Below are 22,675 nucleotides of genomic sequence, written 5' to 3' on the forward strand. Positions count from 1 at the left end.
CTTTGAGTCTGGGGGGAGCTGTCCAATGTGTTGTCATGCATGGACAAGGCCCTGTCAGGGATAGTTCGGAAAGAGGTTAGTGTCTCATTTCGGCACTGCTTTCTTCAAGAAGAGATCGCTTTTCTGCAATTTTACAGCGAGGTCTGTTTCTGCATCGCAGAAAGCAGAGCTTCTCTTTTGCACCTTCTTTCGAGCCATCTCTTCCCCCAGGCTATGGTAAGGGACCTGGCAGTGAGCCTACAAGAGAAGGCTACCCAGGATCTCTTGGCCCAGTCTTCAAGACGTCCCGCAGTCCCTACCACGTCGTCGTCTGGACGACCTCCTAGGAAGGTTAAACCCTTTCGTAGCGCGCCTCCCTCGAGAGCTGCTCCTCGAGGGAGAGGACTTGCAAGGAGAAGAGTTCCTTCAAACCTAAATCCTCTAAGTGAGAAGAAAGTCCTTCAGATGCCTGTCGGAGCCAGGCTAAAGTTCTTTGCGGGTGCGTGGAAGAGAGAGAGATACAGATGCGTGGTCCCTCAAGATAGTGGAAATCAGTGGGGTACAAGATCCCCTTTGGACCCTCCTCCTTCTTCACCGGACCCTCCCAGAGATCCTTTCCCCGTTTCGTATCAAGGGGAGAAACATTCCCGAGGTTCTTTAGATCTTTAGATTCAAATGGATCAATGGAAAAGGAGAGCATGGAGCAGGTCTTAGACCTGGGGTCACCAGGATACTACAACAGACTTTTCCTGGTACCAAAGCAGTCGTCGGGGTGCGTCCAGTCTTGGACGTAAGCAGCCTGAATCTTTTCGTAGAAAAGAAAAAATTCAAGATGGAAACACCTCAGTCGGTTCTAGGAGCCTTAAGACCGGGCAACTGGATGGTGTCTTGGACCTACAGGACGCATACTTTCACGTGCCTATCCACCCTCTTTCAAGAAAGTTTCTGAGGTTATGCTAAGGGACAAAGTTTGGCAATTCCGAGCCCTTTGTTTCGGTTTAAAGCACGGCTCCGATGGTATTTACCATGCTCATGAAAAACGTAGCGAGATGGTTACATTCTGCAGGAATAAGAGTGTCCCTGTATCTCGACGATTGGCTGATCAGAGCATCGTCAGAAGAAAGGTGTCTGAAGGACCTTCACTTACTTTGGCCTTGGCGAAGTCCCCTGGGACTTCTGGTCAACCCTCGAAAAGTCGCATCTGACCCCAACACAGTCCATCGTGTATCTGGGGATTCAGATTGGATTCAGTGGGCTTTTCGAGCGTTTCGTCCCAGGAACGACAGCTGCAAGGCTTAGAGAGAGTTTCGGCCTTCCTGGGGAAGGAAGCTTGCTCGGCGAGGGAATGGATGAGTCTGCTGGGAACCATTTCCTCACTGGAAAAGTTTGTTTCCCTGGGAAGACTACACCTCAGACCTCTCCAGTTTTTTCTTAGCAGACGAATGGAGAGTCAGAGAGGATCTGAATGCGACCCTTTTCATCACCAAATCGGTGAAGAACCATCTAAGATGGTGGCTAGATCCTCGGAAGTTTCGAGAGGGGTTGTCCCTAAAGCTTCTGAGCCCAGACCTAGTGTTGTTTTCCGACGCCTCGGTGTCGGGATGGGGAGCAACACTGGGAGGGGGGGAGGAAGTGTCAGGCACCTGGAGGGGGGAACAGGTGTCCTGGCACATCATGGAAAGGAACTAGCGGCGGTTTTCTGGCGCTACAGTTCTTCCAACAAAAGGTTGCAGAGAAAGTAGTCCAAGTCAACTTGGACAACACCACACCCTTGCGTACCTAAAGAAGCAGGGAGGTACACACTCCCGTCCTCTTTTTTATTTAGCGAGGGAGATTCTGCTGTGGGCAGATGCGAGACGGATAAGGATCCTGACGAGATTTATCGCAGGAGTTCCAGAACGTCAGAGCAGACCTTCTCAGCCGACAAGATCAGATCCTGCCGACGGAATGGACGTTTTGCACCAGGACGTCTGTCGAGAGCTCTGGAGACTGTGGGGTTGTCCGTTAGTCGACCTATTTGCGACGTCGAGAACAAAGAGGTTGCCTCTTTATTGCTCCCCTGTGCTGGATCCGGGAGCAGTCGCGATAGACGCTCTGCTCTGGGACTGGACGAACCTGACTTGTATGCCTTCCGCCATTCAAGATCATGGGGGAAGTAGTAAGGAAGTTCGCGGCATCGGAGGGGACGAGGTTGACCCTGATGCGCCCCGATGTGGCCCCGAAGAAGGAATGGTTCACAGAGGTAATGTCATTCATCATAGACTTTCCGAGGGACGTTGCCCTGGAGGAAAGATCTACTCAGACCAGCCCCACTTTGGCCAAGATAATCAACCGAAAACCGCTCCGTTCTTGGAGGGTCTGACTGGTTCGTTTAGGACTATCGAAAAGCTGGTCCAGACGCGAGAGGTTTTTCTAAAGCAGCTGCAAAGGCGATCGCCAATGCTAGGGAGAACGTCCTCGAGAGCTGTTTACCAGTCGAAGTGGGCTTCCTTCAGGGCATGGTGTAGAAAGGAGGAATTTCCTCTTCCACTACCTCTTGTGAGCCAGATAGCCGATTTCCTGCCTATTTTAAGGAATAGTACAGAAGCTGGCTGTTCCCGACCATCAAGGAAGGATATAAGAGTATGCTGTCGGCAGTCTTCCGTCACAGAGGACTAGACCTGTCTGATAACAGGGATCTTCACGATCTCCTGAGATCATGAGACATCCAAGATACCTCAGGCGAGGCCTCCTTCTTGGAACTGGATTTAGTCCTTAGGGACTGTTAATGTCGAGTCCTTTCGAACCTCTACATGAAGCGTCTCTTAGGAACTTGACGAAGAAGGCTCTTTTCCTAACTGCTCTGGCAGACGGCGAAGAGAGTTAGCGAAATTCAGGCCATTTGTAAGAGAGTGGGCTTCAAAGGGGACAATGCTGTCTGCTCTTTGAGTCCCCACTTTCTTAGCAAAGAATGAAAACCCGTCGAACCCTTGGCCAAGGAGCTTTGAAATCAAGGGTATGACAAGCCTTGTGGGCCGGGCCAAAGAAACCTGAGAGAGTCCTGTGCCCTGTCAGGGCTCTAAAGTTTTATGTCCACAAGACTAAAGAAGTACGAGGTCCCTCAGATAATCTCTGGTGTTCGGTTAAACGACCCGATATACCATTATCCAAGAACGCATTGGCGTTCTTTCTGAGGGACGTCATTAAAGAGGCTCATTCGTCTTCCACACAGATCGATTTGAGCCTCTTGCGAGTGAAAGCTCACGAGGTCAGAGCTGTCGCAACCTCGCTTGCCTTCCAAAGGAACATGTCGATCAAGGACATCCTTGACGCCATCTTTTGGAGGAGCAATTCAGGTATTCGCCATCACACTACTTGAGAGATGTGAGAACGAATATACGAGGGACTGTTGTTCTCTTGGGCCACCTACGTTTCTGCAGACACAGTCTTGGGGGCTGAAGGTAGCTCTCTCCCTATCCCTTAGTTAGGTTTAGGTTAGTTTTTAGTTGTTGTGGTTTTTGGTTGTGGTGAGGTTTTGGTGAAGACCTCCCATCTCTTAGCCTAGTGTTCAGGGGGTCTTGGATAGTTGGTCAGGTGGTGGTCAGTTGCTTCGTTGCCCTCATTTGTATGGCTCTATGCTCTTGTCACATTGAGGTCACGTCCCCCGTTGACAGAGCATTTCCAGAGCGCACCAGCACTACAGGTCTCCACCTGGCTGGCAACTCTGATTAAGCACAAGCAGGCTGAAGTGACAGTAATCACAGAGTCTACTTTGCTAACAGGTGAGGAACCAAGGTGTATATCATCTACTTAATTTAAGTTTCCTACAAATCCTATTCTGTCTCTTCCCACCATCCGAAGGTGGGATTCAGCTATATATATATCTGCCAAGTAAGTTTCATGAACAAAATGTTATTGTTATAATACAATTAAGTTTGTTCATACTTACCTGGCAGATATATATAATTAAGTGCCCACCCACCTCCCTCAGGAGACAGTGGCACTGATAAAATATGAATAGAAAATGGGAATGGTTCCTGATATCCGCCTCCCAGCGGCGGGAATGGGTACTACCACCTGGCCGCCCACTGCGTGTGCCGCGAGTTTTGAAATTCTGTCGGACTTCGGAGAATACAGCTATATATATATCTGCCAGGTAAGTATGAACAAACTTAATTGTATTATAACAATAACATATTTTCTTCTATTTCTTAGGAACTCTAAGAAACTGGCTCCTTCGACGATCAGAGGATATAGAGCCATGCTCTCTTCGGTTTTTCGACATCGAGGTTTGGATATTTCCTCCAATTCAGATCTGTCGGACCTCATTAGGTCTTTCGAAACCACTAAGCTCCCGCAAGATACAGTGGCTTGGAACTTAGATGTGGTGCTTAAGTTCCTCATGGGGCCACCGTTTGAGCCTTTGAAGTCGGCTTCACTCAGGAACTTGACTAAGAAGGCACTTTTTCTTATTGCACTAGCTTCTGCTAAGCGTGTCAGCGAATTGCACGCTATAGACAAAAGAGTCGGTTTCTCTCAAGGCAATGCTGTATTTTCGGTATCTTTGACCTTTCTAGCCAAAAATGAGAATCCTTCTAATCCTTGGCCGAGGAGTTTTGTGGTAAGGAACTTATCTGATTTGGTTGGACATGAGGAGGAAGAAAGGCTCTTATGTCCAGTCAGGGCTATTAAGCAGTATCTGTTTGCCACTAAGGGTATTAGAGGACAATCTTCTAAGCTCTGGACCTCGGTTCAAAATCCCTCTCGTCCTCTTTCTAAGAATGCTATATCGTTCTTATTAGAGAGCTTATCAGGGAAGATCACTCGCAGTCCGAGAACGACAATCTTCCGTTCTGAGAGTTAAAGCTCACGAGGTTAGAGCAGTGGCAACTTCTTTAGCATTCAGAAAGAATTTATCTTTAGCTTCGATTCTTCAGAGCAACGTTCTGGAGATCGAATTCGGTTTTTGCGAGTCATTATCTCAAAGAGATAGAAACGGTTTTCGAGAATTGTAAAACGTTAGGTCCGGTGGCGGTTTCTGGCATGGTGTTGGGAGAAACGGCACAGGGGTCGTCACCTCTATGCTAACTTTTCACCTTGAATAGGTTGTCGTAGTTCAAGGGAAGCTGGGGGTACTGAGTACCTGGATACTCACCAGTCTGTTAGGTCAGATTTTACAATGGTTGGGTATATATGTTTTTAAATCTGGTGTTGGTGACAAATGTTTTGTATGATTGAATTTCTGGTCTTAGCCCAGGGCAAGGGCAATCTTTGTTGTTACTATCCTCTGTCAGTCAGCCTTGACTCGCTTGAACTACGGAAGGATTCCACTCCTGTAGAGGCTAACTTTGGTCAAATTCCAATTCCTCTACAATAGTAAGAAGAGCACCGACCAGAGGCAGTAACAGTCTGCTGTAGCTCTCTTACAAGGTAAGGTACAACAGACACCTTGAGTGTTTACTGGTATTGCAATAAATGTAACCATTTGAAAATACTAGTGGTCCACTGAATCCCACCTTCCCATAAATGTGTAATCAGCTCTATAATTGTTCGGTAAGACACTACAATAAAAATGAAATTTTCATTATTAAAATGAAGTTTTATTGTATACTTACCGAACAATTATAGAGCCGTGATTTCCACGAGCGGCAGGATACTAAATTCAAATTTAGCGCGTCGGCGTCGCCAACACTGGTGGTGATGACGTCATCTCCCTCCACTCGCGGGAGAACCAGGTACAACTGCCCAGGTGAATCCAATTCTTTCTGCCCGTCCGTCCACCTAAGGGGAGGAGGGTGGGTATAATCATAATTGTTCGGTAAGTATACAATAAAACTTCATTTTAATAATGAAAATTTCATGTCTCCAATTTGTCTTCTATTTCTTCAAATTCCCTTTCCTTTTCCTCACTTAACTTCCTAATGGGATGCTCTATTATGTATTTTGGTGGTTCTCTCCATCTTCTCAACTGATTATGATGTGCTCATGTTACCCTTACATTTCCTTCTTCATTCCTGTCTTCTAGCACATAACTCAATCTGTTGGACCAAACTGTTTTCACTACATATGGACCTTGATACTTCTCATGTATCTTACCATCAATCTTCCCTTCTTAACCACTTCCTTCGACACCTTATAACATACTTTGAAACTAAAACCTTTTCATTTGCCTGTCTCCACGCATCCTGCTTATCCTCATTCAAATCCAAACTCGCTCTCACACACCTCTTGTAATTCATTACATTCACTTGGAGGTGTGTCTGTGCTTTTATGCACTGACCCATATACATTGCTACCACTCTTCCCAACAACAAATCCCATTCATTCTGTCTATCGGTCAACATTCGTAACATCTCACTCAGAGTCCTTATGGTTCATTCTGCCCATTTGCACTAGTCATATATGGAGTTGTTACTACATGCTCAATACCCCAATCTCCCAACGTGCGCTCAAAAGGTCTACCAACAAACTCAGGCCCATTATCACTCAATATTCATACCGGCTTCCTCACGCATGCAGGCAACGAGACCATACTGACTACTCTTGCAACATTCTCATTAGTCTTATTCTTCACAGCTGCACAACTGACAAACTTACTCTTATAATCTACCATAACAACTGCTCCTACATTTCCTCTTGCAGTTACTGGCAAAGCTACACAATCAATTGCCACCAACTCAAGTGGTTCTTTCATACTCAACTTCAAAACAGGTGGGCTATCATACACTCTTTAATACTACTTTCCTTTCTGACATTCTTCGCACGTACATAACTGCCACATCCGTACAAATTTCCCTCAAATACGGGGAAAACAGATGCTCTTTCATATACTCGATCAACTTAAACCTCCCCATGTGTCCATATTTCTCATGAATTAACATGCACATCCCCACTGCTCTGCTCTTCGATCTTCCATCTTCTCTCATGAAAAATCCATCTTCTCATGAAAAATACTCCACACCTTCAAACAATACAAACCTCTCAGCAAACCACATCCATTTACTCAACAACCTCACCACAAGACAATTCTGCTGGATCTCAATATCCTCTGTTGTTAGCAGTTCATTTTCGCTCTTATCCAACTCACTAGTATATCCCTCCTCCTCCTCCTCACTCAGACTTCTACTAATCACTCCCACAAACCTATCCATGCTTACGGCCTCACTTTGAATTCTCCCTACTACAACCTCCTCTTTCAACAGAAGTCCTTTCCCAACATCCACTACCAACCCATTCTTCCTAAAAAAATCCATCCCAAACAGGAAACAACATAGCATTTGCTCATCTCCCAGTACCACAAAACTTGCGTCCACCTCAATCTCTCCCAACTTTACCTCCAACTTAACTTCTTCTCATCCAACTGACTTTCCTGCTATACCTGTCACTGACACACACACATTAATTTTACAGTCTGCAACTTAATCTAATCTTATCCTCTAATACCTAACTAAGCCTAACTTAATATTACTCCAACCACCTAAGAACCTACTCTTAATTCCTTAATCCTAATATGGCAACGATACTGCACAAATGTATCCTACCACCTGTCAATGTGGGATTCAGCTATGTAATTACTTGGTAAATTACTTACTAAAAGTCACATTTTTATAATAAAGTGGATCATACCAATATTTCGGTAGTGTGATGGGTTGATCACCTACACAAACTATATGTTGAAGCGCTACCCGCAAAATTTTGAATCTAAGCTGCTGTTCAAGTTGCTGATAAATATATTATGTTGGTCAAATTCCATTAAAGGATTTAAACTTTATTGTGTACTCTATGATTAAATTTGGATAGTAAAACTTCAGATCGAATTAATGTTAGTCTCTTTACCATCTCCCTCTCTAGCATTACCATCTCCCTCTCTAGCATTGCACGGTTATTTTATAACAAGTTAATAAATATTCCTTAATAAAATGTGATTTACATAATTGTGTCAATCAGTAAACATACTGTACTACCTCTTTACTCAAGGTTTCAACCAGTGATACATGACTGCTAAAGTTGAAGTAGATTACGTATATGTTTTGGCCAATGTAAAAATTTTTACATATTTATGTTTTTGTATATGCCATACTATGGGTATGTAAATAGCAATAAGGGATAATCCAGAGAGAGTAAGAGAAAGGTGAATAGACGGACAGAGTAAATGTTTACAAACTAGTTTATCTCAACATGATATATGTGTGTACCCTTTTTTTTTTCCTTCATTTTGTCAGTGCACACTACTGTATATGTACTTGATTTGCTTATAAGCAACACACAAAACACTTTACATTACAATACACAAAATAAAAACAAAACCCTCTCTCCCACCAATGAACTTGTAAACTGCTGAAACTGCTTACATGAGTCAGACTTTAAAAATTTATGAGGGTTTGCGATTCCTCCGCCCCTCCTCCACCACTGTCTTCTCTTCTGTTCTCCCACAAGGCTATGAACCAGCAAACAGGTCGTCAAGAGTCATTAAGGTGCCTAGAGGGTCTTGGCTCATCACCTCAGCATCACTTACAAGTGGCCTGGCTGACCTCTGTCGATGAAACCAGATCAAAGTTGATTGTTAAATTTCCTCATGGTGGGGCTTAGCCATGACTTTGCAGGCCATACTTCTGGACACCTTCCCAGAATCATTTGCATACTTCTTCAGCTTGTCCTAGGTCACAGACCAGCCGATCAAATTCTTCCTGATCCTCTTAGGAGTTGATGGGGCCATGCATGCAATACATAGCACCATTCAACAATAACAGCACTTGAAGTGCTGCAGGTACACCCACAAAAGCTACCAGGTTCAGTTTTAGCACTGCAACAGAGGGTCACGTACAGCAACGTTAATACATGATTACTAATGGACGGTGGACAACTGGACAATGGAGTGGAGTGTGCTTTGGAACAAGTGTATTGGTATCTTTGTAGGCAGCTGGGAGAAAATTAGTTCTTGCTAGTCATAATGAAAAGTTTTCTAAAAATTTGCACAACTTTCTTCTTGATCCTGTCAGCAAATTTTTTATTTTGTGACGTATGACAGTGAAATGATAACTGATCATGCAGTTATCTCCAAATCTAACAATAAATCTGAATACTGATGTTTAGCAATTGCAACCAAACGCCATCTCTAGAACTGCATTGCTTCAAGTCCAGACTAAGTGTTAAAATGTTCATTTCTTTTTGCTCATTAAATTTACGTTCCATAATCACAGTAGGTTATGAGAAGGTAGCACTTTCCCAAATCACGAGCATGTTCCCGCATATTTTTGATGATCACCACCTCAACTGCCATTAAGCTCCTTTCCCCTTCCTCCACCAAAAATAACTCATAAAAGTACCACTGATGTCTGTTGCATATGTTGTTAATGCTAGTTGCTGGTGATGCCAATTGTGTCCAGCATTTTGCAAGAGATATATGTATGTAGTTTAGTTTGTGATGTTTTGTTAGTGTGGAAAGAGGTGTTCCATCCATTAACCAGCAATTAGACTTGTGACGACTATGCGTACTATATAAGAAGTAAGTACGTACTACTGTGCTATATAACATATATAGATAAATATACAGGCAGTCCCTGGTTATCGGCCGGGGTTCTGTTCTTGGCTGGTTGCTGATAAGCAAAAACTGTCATTAACATACACTCAGCGATTTATGGCACCTCTGTTAGATATTTTATGGCGCCATAACTCTATTATCGGCACCTTATGGCGCCGATAACCGAAACTCAGCCTGGTATGGCGCCATAAATCGCTGATTTTATGGCAAACCAGATCATCATTAACTGAGTCTGCTGATAACAGGAGTCTGCCTGTACTATAGGTACTGAATCACTGTTATTATGAAAACTAAAGTTTAGCGTTAGGAGTCAGTGACCTCCCCTCTGAAAAGCTATTTAGCATGAGTTAAAGGAAAAATTGTCTGTAATTTTAATGAAAGATTAAGTCATTTTGCTTCATACATACAAATATGGTTTTCTCCTATCTGGTGGGGCACACCTGTGGTCTGCAAGCAGTCAAGGAATTAAATCTTTTAGAAGAGGGCCATTGGGTTTACTTTTGGGGGAAAATCTTAATTCTCATAAAGTCATTGCTAGACATGTTTTCAACAACTATATTAACTCATAGTTTATGAGCGTAACAAAAGCAAGCAGTTTGTACCTAAAAAAAAATATAAACAGATGTAATATCTCACCTTTTTTTTTTTTTTTTTTTTTTTTTTTTTTTTTTTTTTTTTTTTTTTTTTTTTTTTTTTTTTTTTGCATTGGCTTCATTGTTTCATCATGGTATAACTGAATTGTTTTTTATGCATTTCAGGAGTCCAAATTTAAGGAGACTGGTGTTTTAACTCCAGAAGAATTTTTGGCAGCTGGAGATCACTTAGTGCATCACTGTCCAACTTGGCGTTGGGCAGCAGGTGATAGCAGTAAGACAAAACCGTATTTACCTCCAGATAAACAATTTCTCATAACGAAGAATGTTCCATGTTATAAAAGATGTAAGCAGGTATGTGAAAAATTAAGATTTCAAAAGTTCTTTGTTATAATAGAATCCTGGTTGAACTAGTATTTGCCATTTGACTCTTAAATAACTCTCTCTCTCTCTCTCTCTCTACTCTCTCTCTCTCTCTCTCTCTCTCTCTCTCTCGTCTCTCGTCTCTCTCTATCTCCTCTCTCTCTCTCTCTCATCTCTCTCTCTCTCTCATACTGGTAACTCTCTCCCTCTATTTTGGCTGGAAGTGTGAGAAGTGCATGTATATATCTGTAAGGGTACTATTACGTTTTATGATGAAATTATAATTTACAGTACTAATTTTCAAATAATATTAAGTTTAATGAGATTAAACAATAACAGTAAAATTTCTCCTCTCTCTCTCTCTCTCTCTCTCTCTCTCTCTCTCTCTCTCTCTCTCTCTCTCTCTCTCTCTCATGTATGTTTATTTGTTTTGTAGTATGATAAATAAGTGATTTACCTAATAACTAATTTTCAAATATTAATAAGAAATAGCGATTCCAAGTCTTTATCAACTTCGAGAAAGGAGGGCAGGGGAGTAAATGACAGTTTGTTATATGTATTGTGAAGGGAAAGGAGTCAAGGACTTATTCTCTCTCTCTCTCTCTCTCTCTCTCTCTCTCTCTCTCTCTCTCTCTCTCTCTCTCTCTCTGTCTTCATTATTATTCTCTGTCTCAGAAATAATTCATAATTTCACTCTTGATGGTCAGATATATGATGTTGCCGATTCAATGCGCGTGCTCTCTCTCTCTCTCTCTCTCTCTCTCTCTCTCTCTCTCTCTCTCTCTCTCTCTCTCTCTCTCTCTCTTACTGAGATGAAAGAATTTTTATGGTACGTACTAGTATGTAATAGTTTATTGATATTTTCAGTTGTTAATAATAATACGTAATAATAAAACTGTAATTACAAAATTTGTATGTGGTAGTATTTTAAAAAGATAAAAATAACCTTTCCATTTCACTTACGTAAGGATAACTTTCTCTTACTGAGATGAGAGAATTTTTATGGTAGATGTATGTGTTTATTAATATTTTCAAATAATAATAATGATAATAATAATAATTGTAATTTCAAATGAAAATTATTCTTCCCTTCATCTTTCTCTGTATCCATTTCCCTACCTTCTCTCAATTCCAGAGACTCTTGGAGCTCAGGAAGCTGTCAAATATGTCAAGTAATGTGACAGGGGAGGGGAACAGTGCCATGTAATGGTCAATGATTATGCAATCTCTCTCTCTCTCTCTCTCTCTCTCTCTCTCTCTCTCTCTCTCTCTCTCTCTCTCTCTCTCTCTCTCTCTCTCTCTCTCTCTCTCTCTCTCTCTCTCTCTCTCTCTCTGCTGCAAATGTTAGGAGTACGTATGTACGTATATACCTTTAAGGGTAATGATGTTTAGGATTACTTTGAAATTATATTAATATAATCTTTAAGATTAATACAGTAGAATGATAATAATTTAAGGTAAATTTAATGTAGGATGTTACATAAGGTGTACATTTGGTGTTTCTATTTCTTCCTTCTTTTATCTCTCTCTCTCAGCAAAAGAATTGATAGACAAACAGATTGTTCAGTCCTTTCTTTCTTTCTTCTCTGGAAAAGATATATGTATTTATGGTAGGGGAAGAAGTGTTGCCTATAGAAGTTCATTTCAATCTTTTGATATTGTAAAGAGTTTTTTTTTTTTCTCTCTCTCTCTCTGTCTCTCTCTGTTATTGGGTGTTTATATATTTCTAATGGTAAAATGTTTCAGATGACTTTGAATTGATATTAATAATACCAATTCAATGGTATATTTGATGTAGGATGATACTTTAAGTATACTATTTGTTTTGTTCATGACCTTGCCTGCCAGATATATATATAGCTGTATTCTCCGAAGTCCGACAGAATTTCAAAACTCCCGGCACACGCAAGTGGTCGCGCCAGGTGTAGTACCATTCCCGCCGCTGGGAGGCGGGCGTCAGGAACCATTCCCATTTTCAGATATTTTCTGTCGCCGGTGCAGCCAACAAGTGTTTTCTGCACCTCCGTCATTGGATTTTGGAACACTTTTGGTCACTTGGAGTATCCCGATTGATTTTTGGTTATTTGATTTGGATCGGTGGTTAGGCATACGCTAATTGTGGATTGGTTTTGAATTTGGCTTGATTTTTCCTTAAACTTAAGATGTCTGGATCTAGTTCGACTAGCACCAGAGTATGTTGTGTGGAAGAATGCAAGGTGAGGCTACCGAAATCTTCGGTAGACCCTCATACAGTGTGCGCGAATTGTCGGAAACATGTTTGTATGTTTGATGATCGCTGCAATGAATGTGAGAGTATGTCTGATTCTGCGTGGAAGGCATATGAATCATATGTGTGTAAAATAGAAAGAGATAGGGTAAGGAGGAGTGTAACGCCAGTTACACATCCAGTGGAATTTATCCTTCCTAAACCTGTGATGCCTTTGGGCCCTACATTAGTGTCTGTGGAGGGTAATACCCTATCGATGATTCTTGAATCTTTGCGTAGCCTGGAATCAAAAGTGCAAGCATTAGAAGGTGTTAATAGTGCAGTGGTGTGTAGTGATAATGCTCCGAGTGTTGCGGAAGGGGGGTCGGACAACCGATCTGATGTTCCTTCGGCAAGACCTGGGGGCGCTTCCCAGGCTTCCAAAGTTCGTAAACGGATCTTGAAAGAGTGTTTTTCGTCATCAGAAACGTCCTCCCCGTGCAGCGGTTGGAGCTTTCGGAAGCGATCGCGCCCTTTGAAGAGGACAAAGATGCTAGATGTCTCACGGGCGGCCGCCGCCTTTGATTCCTTAGAGGAGGACGCTGCACATCCGTTAGCCCCTTCTGTTTTGCGGTCGTCTCCAGAACAATTCGAAGACTCTCCACCGCAAAAGAGAGCAAAGGTGCAAGATGTCGCACAGGCGGCCGTCACCTTTGGTCTTAGGGAGAAGGACACTTCAAGTCCTTTCTCTTCTTCTGTGTTGCGATCGTCGCCGGAGAGGATGTCTTTTGACGACAATGCTTCTGAGCGCCCTGGTTGCGCTAAGGATATACCTGTGGCGGTCCATGTGAGGAGGAGGAGGGCTTCCCCTCGCCCCTCGTCTTCTCACAGGATCAGCCCTAAATCGAAGAAGATTGAGAATTTGCAACATCAAATTGCCTTATTGGTTGCAGAGAAAGAGGAAAAGTCACGTCACAGGAGGAAGGATGATAAGCTGCCAGTCAAGAGATCCAGGCAGTCTCCTTCTCCTTCTCATCGCCTCGCTCTTTCTCCTGTTACCTCGCCTTCGAGATTTCGTGCACGAAGGTCTGCAGAGCACGACGTTAAGGCGGCAGCGAGACTTGATGCCAGGCCTGACGCTCGGCTGGGCGCTCGGCTCGACGCCGGGCGGGGCGCTCGGCTGGATGCCAAGCGTGACGCTCGGCAGGACGCTTGGCTGGACACTCGGCTTGACGCCAGGCATGGTGCGCAGCTGGACGCATGACGTAATGTTTCTTCAGACATTCGCCGAGATTCAGAGGATAGTAATGAATCTCAAGAAGGAAACTTGTCAGAGGAATTAAATGAAGAACAATCATCAACAGTATCTTCAGATTACCAGGTTTTGGTTCAATTGCTTCTAACCTCCTTTGAAGAGAAGTTTAAACCTGAAGCCCCGCAGTCGCCTCCTTCACAATTGCTATCGTCGAAGGCTATCAAGACTCCAGGATTGTTGAAGATGGCTACTTCGTTATCAACAAAAAGGGCTTTTAAGAAAATGCAGAATTGGATGGAGTCAAGAAAAGCCCGAAACAAGAACGCTTTCGCCCTACCCCCTTCAAGACTGACAGGCAAGGCAGGTCTTTGGTATGAGACAGGGGAGGAGATAGGTTTTAGAGCCCCCTCTTCGTCCCAAGGTGACTTCGCTACCTTGGTAGATGCACCGAAGAGATCCCTTTTGTCGACAACGAAGGTGCCCTGGACCCTTTCTGAAATGGGACCATCATATGAAGGACTCTTCCGTACGATAGAAGTTTTCAACTTTTTGGATTGGTGTTTAGGGGTCTTGGATAACCGGTCGCGTAGTCCTGATTCGCTTAGCCTGGAGGAGCTGTCCAGCGTGCTTGCATGCATGGACAAGGCCATCAGGGATGGTTCGGAGGAGTTGGCCTCGCACTTCTGCACTTCGATTTTGAAGAAAAGAGCGGCCTATTGTGGTTTTACTGCAAAGGCGGTCTCTATCTCTCAAAAGGCAGAATTGTTGTATGCGCCTCTTTCGAGCCATCTCTTTGGTCAAAGATCTGGCTGTCAGTCTACAAGAGAAGGCTACCCAAGACTCCTAGCTCAGTCGGCAAAACGTACGGTTGTTTCTTCGACGTCTGCACGACGCTACCTTTCGTAAGAAGCAGAAGCCCATTTCGAGGTGGAGTTCCTCGAGAACATCTTCTCGAGGAAGTACACGTTCCAGAGGCAGAGTCTCGGCTAAGATCAGAGGAAAGAAATGAACCAGAGATCCTTCAGCCACCAGTAGGAGCCAGGCTTCGACTATTCTCAAAAGCTTGGATAGAGAGGAAGGCGGAAACAGTATGGTCGGCTCAACGTCATCAAGCCTGGGGGTACAAAGATTCCTTTCTTGGAAACCTCCCCCAATTGTGGCACGACAAACCCAAGGATTTATCCCCTATTTACCATCAGGAGAAGCAACAAATCCTTTTCGATCTGCTCGAGCAGATGTTAGAAAAGAGAGCGGTGGAACAGGTCGTAGACCTGGAATCCCCAGGCTTCTACAACAGGATATTCCTGGTGCCGAAACAGTCGGGAGGTTGGCGACCAGTCTTAGATGTGAGCAGTCTGAATCGGTTTGTACAGAAGCAGAAATTCAAGATGGAGACACCTCAGTCAGTTCTTGGGTCCTTAAGACCAAACGATTGGATGGTTTCCTCAGACCTTCAAGACGCATATTTCCACGTCCCCATCCATCCACAGTCGATGAAGTATCTTCGGTTTGTCCTAAAAGGGACAGTTTATCAATTCAGGGCGCTTTGCTTCGGATTGAGCACGGCCCCTATGGTCTTCACGACTTTAATGAAGAACGTGGCGAGGTGGCTTCATCTTGCAAATATCAGTCTCTATGTACCTGGACGACTGGCTCATTCGTGCTTCCACTCAAACGCGGTGTCTGAAGGATCTTCAAACAACTTTATCGTTGGTGAAGTCCCTGGGACTACTGGTAAATTTCGAAAAGTCACATCCGACTCCAACCCAATCCATCTTGTATCTGGGGATTCAGATGGATTTCAGTGGCTCTTTTCGAGCTTTTTCCGTCCTCCAGGGACGTCAGCAGCAATGTTTGACAAATGTCAGCCTTCCTAAGGAAAGATTCGTGCTCGGTGAGGGAATGGATGAGCCTGCTGGGGACCATTTCCTCGCTGGAGAAGTTTGTTTCCTTGGGGAGACTGCACCTCAGACCGCTACAATTTTTTCTCAAGGAAAATTGGAAAGAAAATAAGAATCTAGATATGATCTTAAAAATTTCAGGAGAGGTAAAACATCACTTAAAATGGTGGCTAGATCCAGTGAAGTTGTCAGAGGGCATGTCTCTCAAGCTTCAGAGCCCACCCCCCGACCATAGTGTTGTTCTCCGACGCGTCCACCACGGGGTGGGGAGCAACATTAAGGGGGGGAAGAAGTGTCAGGCACCTGGAGAGGGGAACAGGTGTCCTGGCACATAAACCTAAAGGAAATGGCACCCATCTTTTTAGCTCTCCAGTTTTTCCAAGAAAAAGTCTCTCATCGAATAGTCCAATTCAACTCAGACAACACCACAGCTCTGGCGTACTTGAAGAAGCAGGGAGGAACAGTCTCGGTCCCTTTTTGCTCTGGCAAAGGAGATCTTGCTGTGGGCAAGGGCACTGGACGTCACGATCCTTACAAGGTTCGTAGCAGGAGTAGAGAACGTCCGGGCAGATCTCCTCAGCAGACGAGGTCAACTTCTGCCAACCGAGTGGACTCTGCATCAGGAGGTTTAACCAAGAGCTGTGGGGGTTATGGGGACGTCCGCTAGTGGACATCTTTGCGACGTCCAGAACGAAGAGGCTTCCACTGTACTGCTCCCCAGCGGCAGTGGCAATAGACGCACTTCTCTGGGACTGGACGGGGATGGACCTGTACGCCTTTCCCCCGTTCAAGATCTTAGGGGAAGTCATGAGAAAGTTTGCGGCGTCGGAAGGGACGAGAATGACTTTGATCGCCCCGTTCTGGCCGGCGAGAGACTGGTTCACAGAGGTCATGGCCTTCGTATATACTTCCCGAGGACGCTTCCAGTAAGGACAGATCTACTCAGACAGCCCCACTTCGAGAGGTACCACAGAAACCTCTCCGCTCTGAGTCTGACTGCATTCAGACTATCCAAAAGTTGGCCAGAGGGAGAGGCTTTTCTAGGTCAGTGGCAAAAGCTATCGCCAGTGCAAGAAGAGCTTCATCCAACGCAGTGTACCAATCAAAGTGGGCAGTCTTCAGGAGTTGGTGCAAGAAGAACGGCATTTCCTCCACCACGACCTCTGTGAGCCAGATTGCTGACTTCCTTTTATATCTGAGAAGGGATCTAAAACTTGCAGTCTCTACAATCAAGGGATATAGGAGTGTGCTTTCAGTTGTCTTTAGGCACAGAGGCCTGGACTTGGCGGACAACAGAGACCTTCACGATCTCTTGAGATCTTTTGAAACAACGAAGGTTCAACAACCCAGGTTGCCGTCTTGGAACTTGGATGTAGTTCTGAAGTTCCTCATGTCCAGTCCATTCGAACCTATGCACAGCTTCCTGAAGGATGTTACTAGAAAAGCTATCTTCCTGATTGCTCTGGCGACGGCGAAGAGAGTTGGCGAGGTGCAAGCGATTAGCAAATACGTGGGCTTTAAAGGTTATAACGCGGTCTGTTCCTTGAGCCCAACGTTCCTGGCAAAAAATGAAAATCCGTCCAACCCTTGGCCTAGGACCTTCGAAATTAAAGGGATGGCCGAAATCGTTGGGCGCGAGCCAGAGAGAGTTCTGTGCCCTGTCAGGGCTCTCAAATTCTACCTAAAGAAGACTAAGGATTGTAGAGGTCTTTCTGATAACTTGTGGTGTTCGGTAAGGAAGCCAAACTTACCAATGTCAAAGAATGCTTTGGCTTTTTTCTTGAGGGACACCATCAAGGAAGCGCATTCATCCTGTCAAGACAGTGATATGAAAATGTTGAAGGTGAATGCGCATGAAGTGAGGGCTATTTCTACGTTGGTAGCCTTCCAAAAGAACATGGCACTCAATGACATCTTGAATGCCACATTTTGGCGTAGTAATTCAGTGTTTGCCTCTCACTACCTTCGGGAGGTGAGGACTACATACGAGAACTGTTACTCTTTGGGCCCATATGTCGCAGCAGACACTATATTGGGGACAGAGAGTAGCACTCTTCCTATCATTTAGGAAATAATATGTTAGTTTGGACTTTTTAATTTTATTTCTTTTTATTTTTTATTTTTTAGTTTTATTATGTTTATTTAGGTGTTTAGTTTATTGTGGTCTTGGGTCGGCCGCCTTAGGCGGACTTCCCTCCATTAGCCTTGGTTATACGAAGTTTAACCAGATAGGCTAGGTCAGGTGGTAATGTTTTTGCTTCGCCCTCATAGTAGGGTAAAATGTTTTTGTCACATTGTGGTCACGTCCCCGTTGACAAAGCATCTGGAGCGCACCAGCTACATAGGTCACTTCCTTTTCTGGCACCTCCAGTGAAGCATTAACAGCATTCGGTGTCTAATCAACACCTATATGATCTGTCACATTGTGGTCACGCTCCCCGTGACAGTTCATTAGAGCGCACAAGCTACACAGGTCACGTCCTTGCTGGCACCTCTAGGAATGCATTACCCAAAAATTGGAGGTCTATAATGTAGGATCTAGTTGCTTTGTGGTCACGCCCCCGTTGACAGATCCTCTAGAACTCAACAGCATCGCAGGTCACTACCTTGCTGGAGTCTCTAGTAAAGCAGAAGCAGACTTGGGTGACGGTACTCAGCTATGCTAACAGGTAAGGAACCAAGATATCAATCATGTAAATGGAATTGTTTCCCAAAATCCGAGTCTGTCTCCCCCTTCCTCCAAAGGTGGGATTCAGCTATATATATATCTGGCAGGTAAAGTTTATGAACAAAATGATATTGTTATGATACAATAAAGTTTGTTCATACTTACCTGGCAGATATATATAATCAAAGTGCCCACCCACCTCCCCTCAGGAGACAGTGGCACTAGAAAATCTGACAGAAAATGGGAATGGTTCTTGACGCCCGCCTCCCAGCAGCGGGAATGGGTACTACCACCTGGCCGACCACTGCGTGTGCCGGGAGTTTTGAAATTCTGTCGGACTTCGGAGAATACAGCTATATATATATCTGCCAGGTAAGTATGAACAAACTTTATTGTATCATAACAATGTCATGTTTGAATTTTCAAGATAGGCAGATGTAAGCATTTTTAGAAGGGAGTTCTAACCATTTGTGGGTTCGAGCTATTTGCTGGGGTGTTTGGCACCCATCCCCCACGAATACGGGGGAACACAGTAAAGCGAAAGATTTTGTTTATTTATTAATAAAGCGAAAAAAATAATTGGACATGGAACAAGAATCGAGCGAATTGAGCGACGTCAAGCTGCTGATGGCTACTTATAATTACACATAACAAATATGCATCTTATCCACGAATCTTTTAAAAAGTTATTACATTACTTCACTATATACAATAATATTGTATGTATTCTCATATTATTGTGTTATAAAATAATAACATAGCGGTCAATTTTTTATTTGGAGATTAGCTGATGGCAAGTATGAGTTTATTTAACCGTATTTAACTTAGTTCTGTGCAAATTTTCTTGCATCTAGTTAGCATAAACAAATATCTAGTTATGTACTTTATTTATATGAGACAAGGTAATTTTTCGTCATATGACGAATTTTTAGGTCGAAGTATGACTTGAATAAGTGTCGTTGTGAACTAAATAATTTTTTTCGTTAACGGATTGCGTTTGGTGCTTGTTTATTGCATAAAAAAAATGTGATTCCATTCGCTATTTTCATTTGATTTCATCGTAATACGAGCTTTACGTTATTTATCTTTTATTGGTGTGAAAACAGCAGTAAAATATGTTGTTTAAGCCCAGTAGTCTTGATTATTTAAATAATTTTCTCTCGATTTTATCTTCGGTTTTGTTTGATGGCACAACTTTACGGGAGATTTATCCTTGGTGCCGATGCACAATAATAGTCATTATCAGCTTGAACAGCTTTCTCAGCTTCAGCTACAACTTGGGTTAAATTTAACTGCATATTTCCTTGCTGATCTTTGATCTATAGCAAATAAAGTTATTACATAAAAATATACCAGTCCTATTCTACATAATATTGTTTATAATATAACTACGGTAATTGTTTACTATCGTACGATGGTCGAAATACAAGCCAAACAGATGTTGCTGTTATCCTATTCAGTTGTAATTAGCAAAGAAATACAGAGTTCCCCAAGTCCAGGAATATAACCACCCTTATTCCTGTTATTTCATATGGGAAAAATATGTTTAAACAAAGCATTTTTAATTAACACAAGTTCTCCAGGAATGTAACCTTCGCGTTAATTGAGAGTTGACTGTATGATTTGACTTTCGCAAGTGGATATCTATCAGTGCAACAACCTAACCAAGGCAGTAGTCTCTCTCTCTCTCTCTCTCTCTCTCTCTCCTTCTCTCACTCATTCCTCCTCTCTCGTCTCTGAGCACTCTCTCTCACCCTTCTCCTCTCCTCTCTCCATCTCTCTTCTCCGTCCTCTCTCTCTCTCTCTATCTCTCTCTCTCTCTCTCTCTCTCTCTCTCTCTCTCTCTCTCTCTCTCTCTCATTGACTGTAATTCTAATGATACTCCTTCATCCTCCACTAAATAATTCCGGTGTTTAGAGTTCTGAATGAATCGATTATTGTAAACGTGTATTGACATAAACAACCAAATTGAGAAACAGCTGATTGCTGATGTCATTTACCATAACTATTGTGTTTATTAAGAGCTCCGTTAAAATTGTTAAGTTGTTAAACCCTGCCGATTCTCAGTGGTGGCTTCCATAAGTAAAAATAAAATAATTTTTATTGATCCCTCGTGCAGTGGAGATCTCAAGAAAGAAGGAATACTAGTAAATTAAAGCTGCAGGTTGTAGCCGAGGCAGATTAAAACGGATAATAGCCAGATGGAAGTGATGTTTGGAACTGGAGAAGTCGCACCTAATGAAGTATATGTGCATGTTTTCAACCAAATTTCATTAATTTATGATAAAAGGTATCCACGAATTATATATCTTTTAACAAATAATGGGAGTGAAGATATCGATAATATCAAATCAGCCAAGATTTTGAGTACATAAACCAAATGCAAATGATGTACATGACGATGTTTAAATTCTGTAATACAGTAACAATATGATAATAGTAATATGTACTGTAATTGGATACAACAAGCAAGAACCTTTATTTAAGTCATTGTTATTATAAATATAATTGTACTGTTTAATTTTTTGCAAATCACTTTTTTCCAAAAAACATTTTGGTTTTGTAATTTAGAAGTCATCCTTTACTTCACACATAAGATAAATTCAAGAAAATTTGCCATGATTTTTTTACCTCATCTTCTCTGAAGGTCGTCTTATACATGGAAATATACGGTACAGTGTTCCCCGTATTCATTGGGGATATGTACCAGAGCCCCCCCTCCTGAAGAGTTGACACCCTTATAAAAATGCTTAAAATTGCCTATTTTGTTTGGTAAAACACAAGAAAAACCCACTAAAAATGTTTATATGTACCAGGTTTTTTAATAGTTTTATCACAAAAAGTGCATTTTATGATGAAATTGATTAAAAAGACCAGAAATTTGTGGACATTTCTCATAGAAAAATTACTGCAAAAAGGAGAATTTTCCGCAAATAAGGGGGTTATATGTTCTAGAGAGAAATCCGCAAATATGTGAGTCTGCGAATACGGGGAAGTTCACTGTGCATGTATTTTTAGCAATACAGTGTATTCGCTTTGGATGCGAATGCTAGCTCGAATCCACAAATTGTACTTAGAATCCCTATAAAAATGCTTAAAACTGCCTATTTTGTTAATTCAAACTCAAGAAAAACCCACTAAAAATGCTTATACAGGCAGTCCCTAGTTGACGGCGGACTCGGTTGACGGTGGACTCGGTTATCGGCGGACTCAGTTTTATGGCACTTGTCAATGACATAAAATCGGCAATTTATGGCATCATAACTGGCCAAGTTTTGGTTATGAGCCCCGAGAAGTGCCATAACATACCTAACAGAGGCACCATTAACCAAAACTTGGTGCCATAAGTGCCATAAATCACCCCGTTTCGGTTAATGGCAGTTTTTGCTTAGCACCCCACCGAGAATGGAACCCCAGCTGATAACTGCGGACTCCCTGTATCTGATTTTTGAAAGTTTTATCACAAAAAGTGCCTTTAGTTATGATATTGATATGAAAATACAGTAATTTGTGGATATTTCTCAGAAAAATACTGCAAATATGCAAATTTCCTAGGAATAAGGGGTAGATATTGTCTGTGGAGAAATCAGCAAATATGCGAGTCCGTGAATGCCGAGAACGTGGATACGGAGGGTCACTGTATATAGTACTAAGATTATCAATCAAAAAAAAGGGTCTAATTTTATCCTCATTTGTACAATAAATGTAGATATAATGTATACATATTACATAATTTCCACCTTCAGCAACTGGTTTACTTTAACCAGTAATGAAATCTGGCTAGAAGTTGGAAGGAGCATACTTTCAGCTTATTATTGATCCATAGAAAAAGTTTGTCTTGTGTTAATATATAATCCCAGAAATCTGTTTTCAGATAGTTTATATGTATTGAAATATTAATTGGCTAATTATTCTTTTCTTTCCCTTGTAAGATGGAGTATCGAAGTGAACAGGAACTGGTATTAGAAACAGATGGCGATCCTGATGGTGGTTGGGTTGATACCCATCACTTTACAGACCCTACTCTTTTAGAGGAAAAGGTAGCAGATATGGCTTTGGAAGATAAGGTGAGTATGAGAGTTACATGTCTTTATAGGTCATTGAACATTGTTGTTTTTATTTGAATTGTCTTTCGTATTAGTCCTTATTATGAAAAAGAGAAGATAATTGTGGCTCATGTTTTTTCTTTT

The 22,675-nt window shown here is 42.6% G+C and overlaps 1 protein-coding gene across 1 annotated transcript in view; it reads left to right on the forward strand.

Moving 5' to 3' along the window:
- LOC135207266 (ubiquitin-like-conjugating enzyme ATG3) overlaps positions 1-22,675 on the forward strand; it is a 118,001-nt gene that overhangs the window by 26,969 nt on the left and 68,357 nt on the right. The window contains 2 exon segments of the mRNA XM_064238920.1: positions 10,258-10,446; positions 22,418-22,552. Coding sequence (XP_064094990.1) covers positions 10,258-10,446; positions 22,418-22,552 — 324 coding nt within the window.

This window comes from Macrobrachium nipponense, chromosome 32 (assembly GCF_015104395.2).
Source record: "Macrobrachium nipponense isolate FS-2020 chromosome 32, ASM1510439v2, whole genome shotgun sequence".
Classification (NCBI taxonomy): Eukaryota; Metazoa; Arthropoda; class Malacostraca; order Decapoda; family Palaemonidae; genus Macrobrachium; species Macrobrachium nipponense.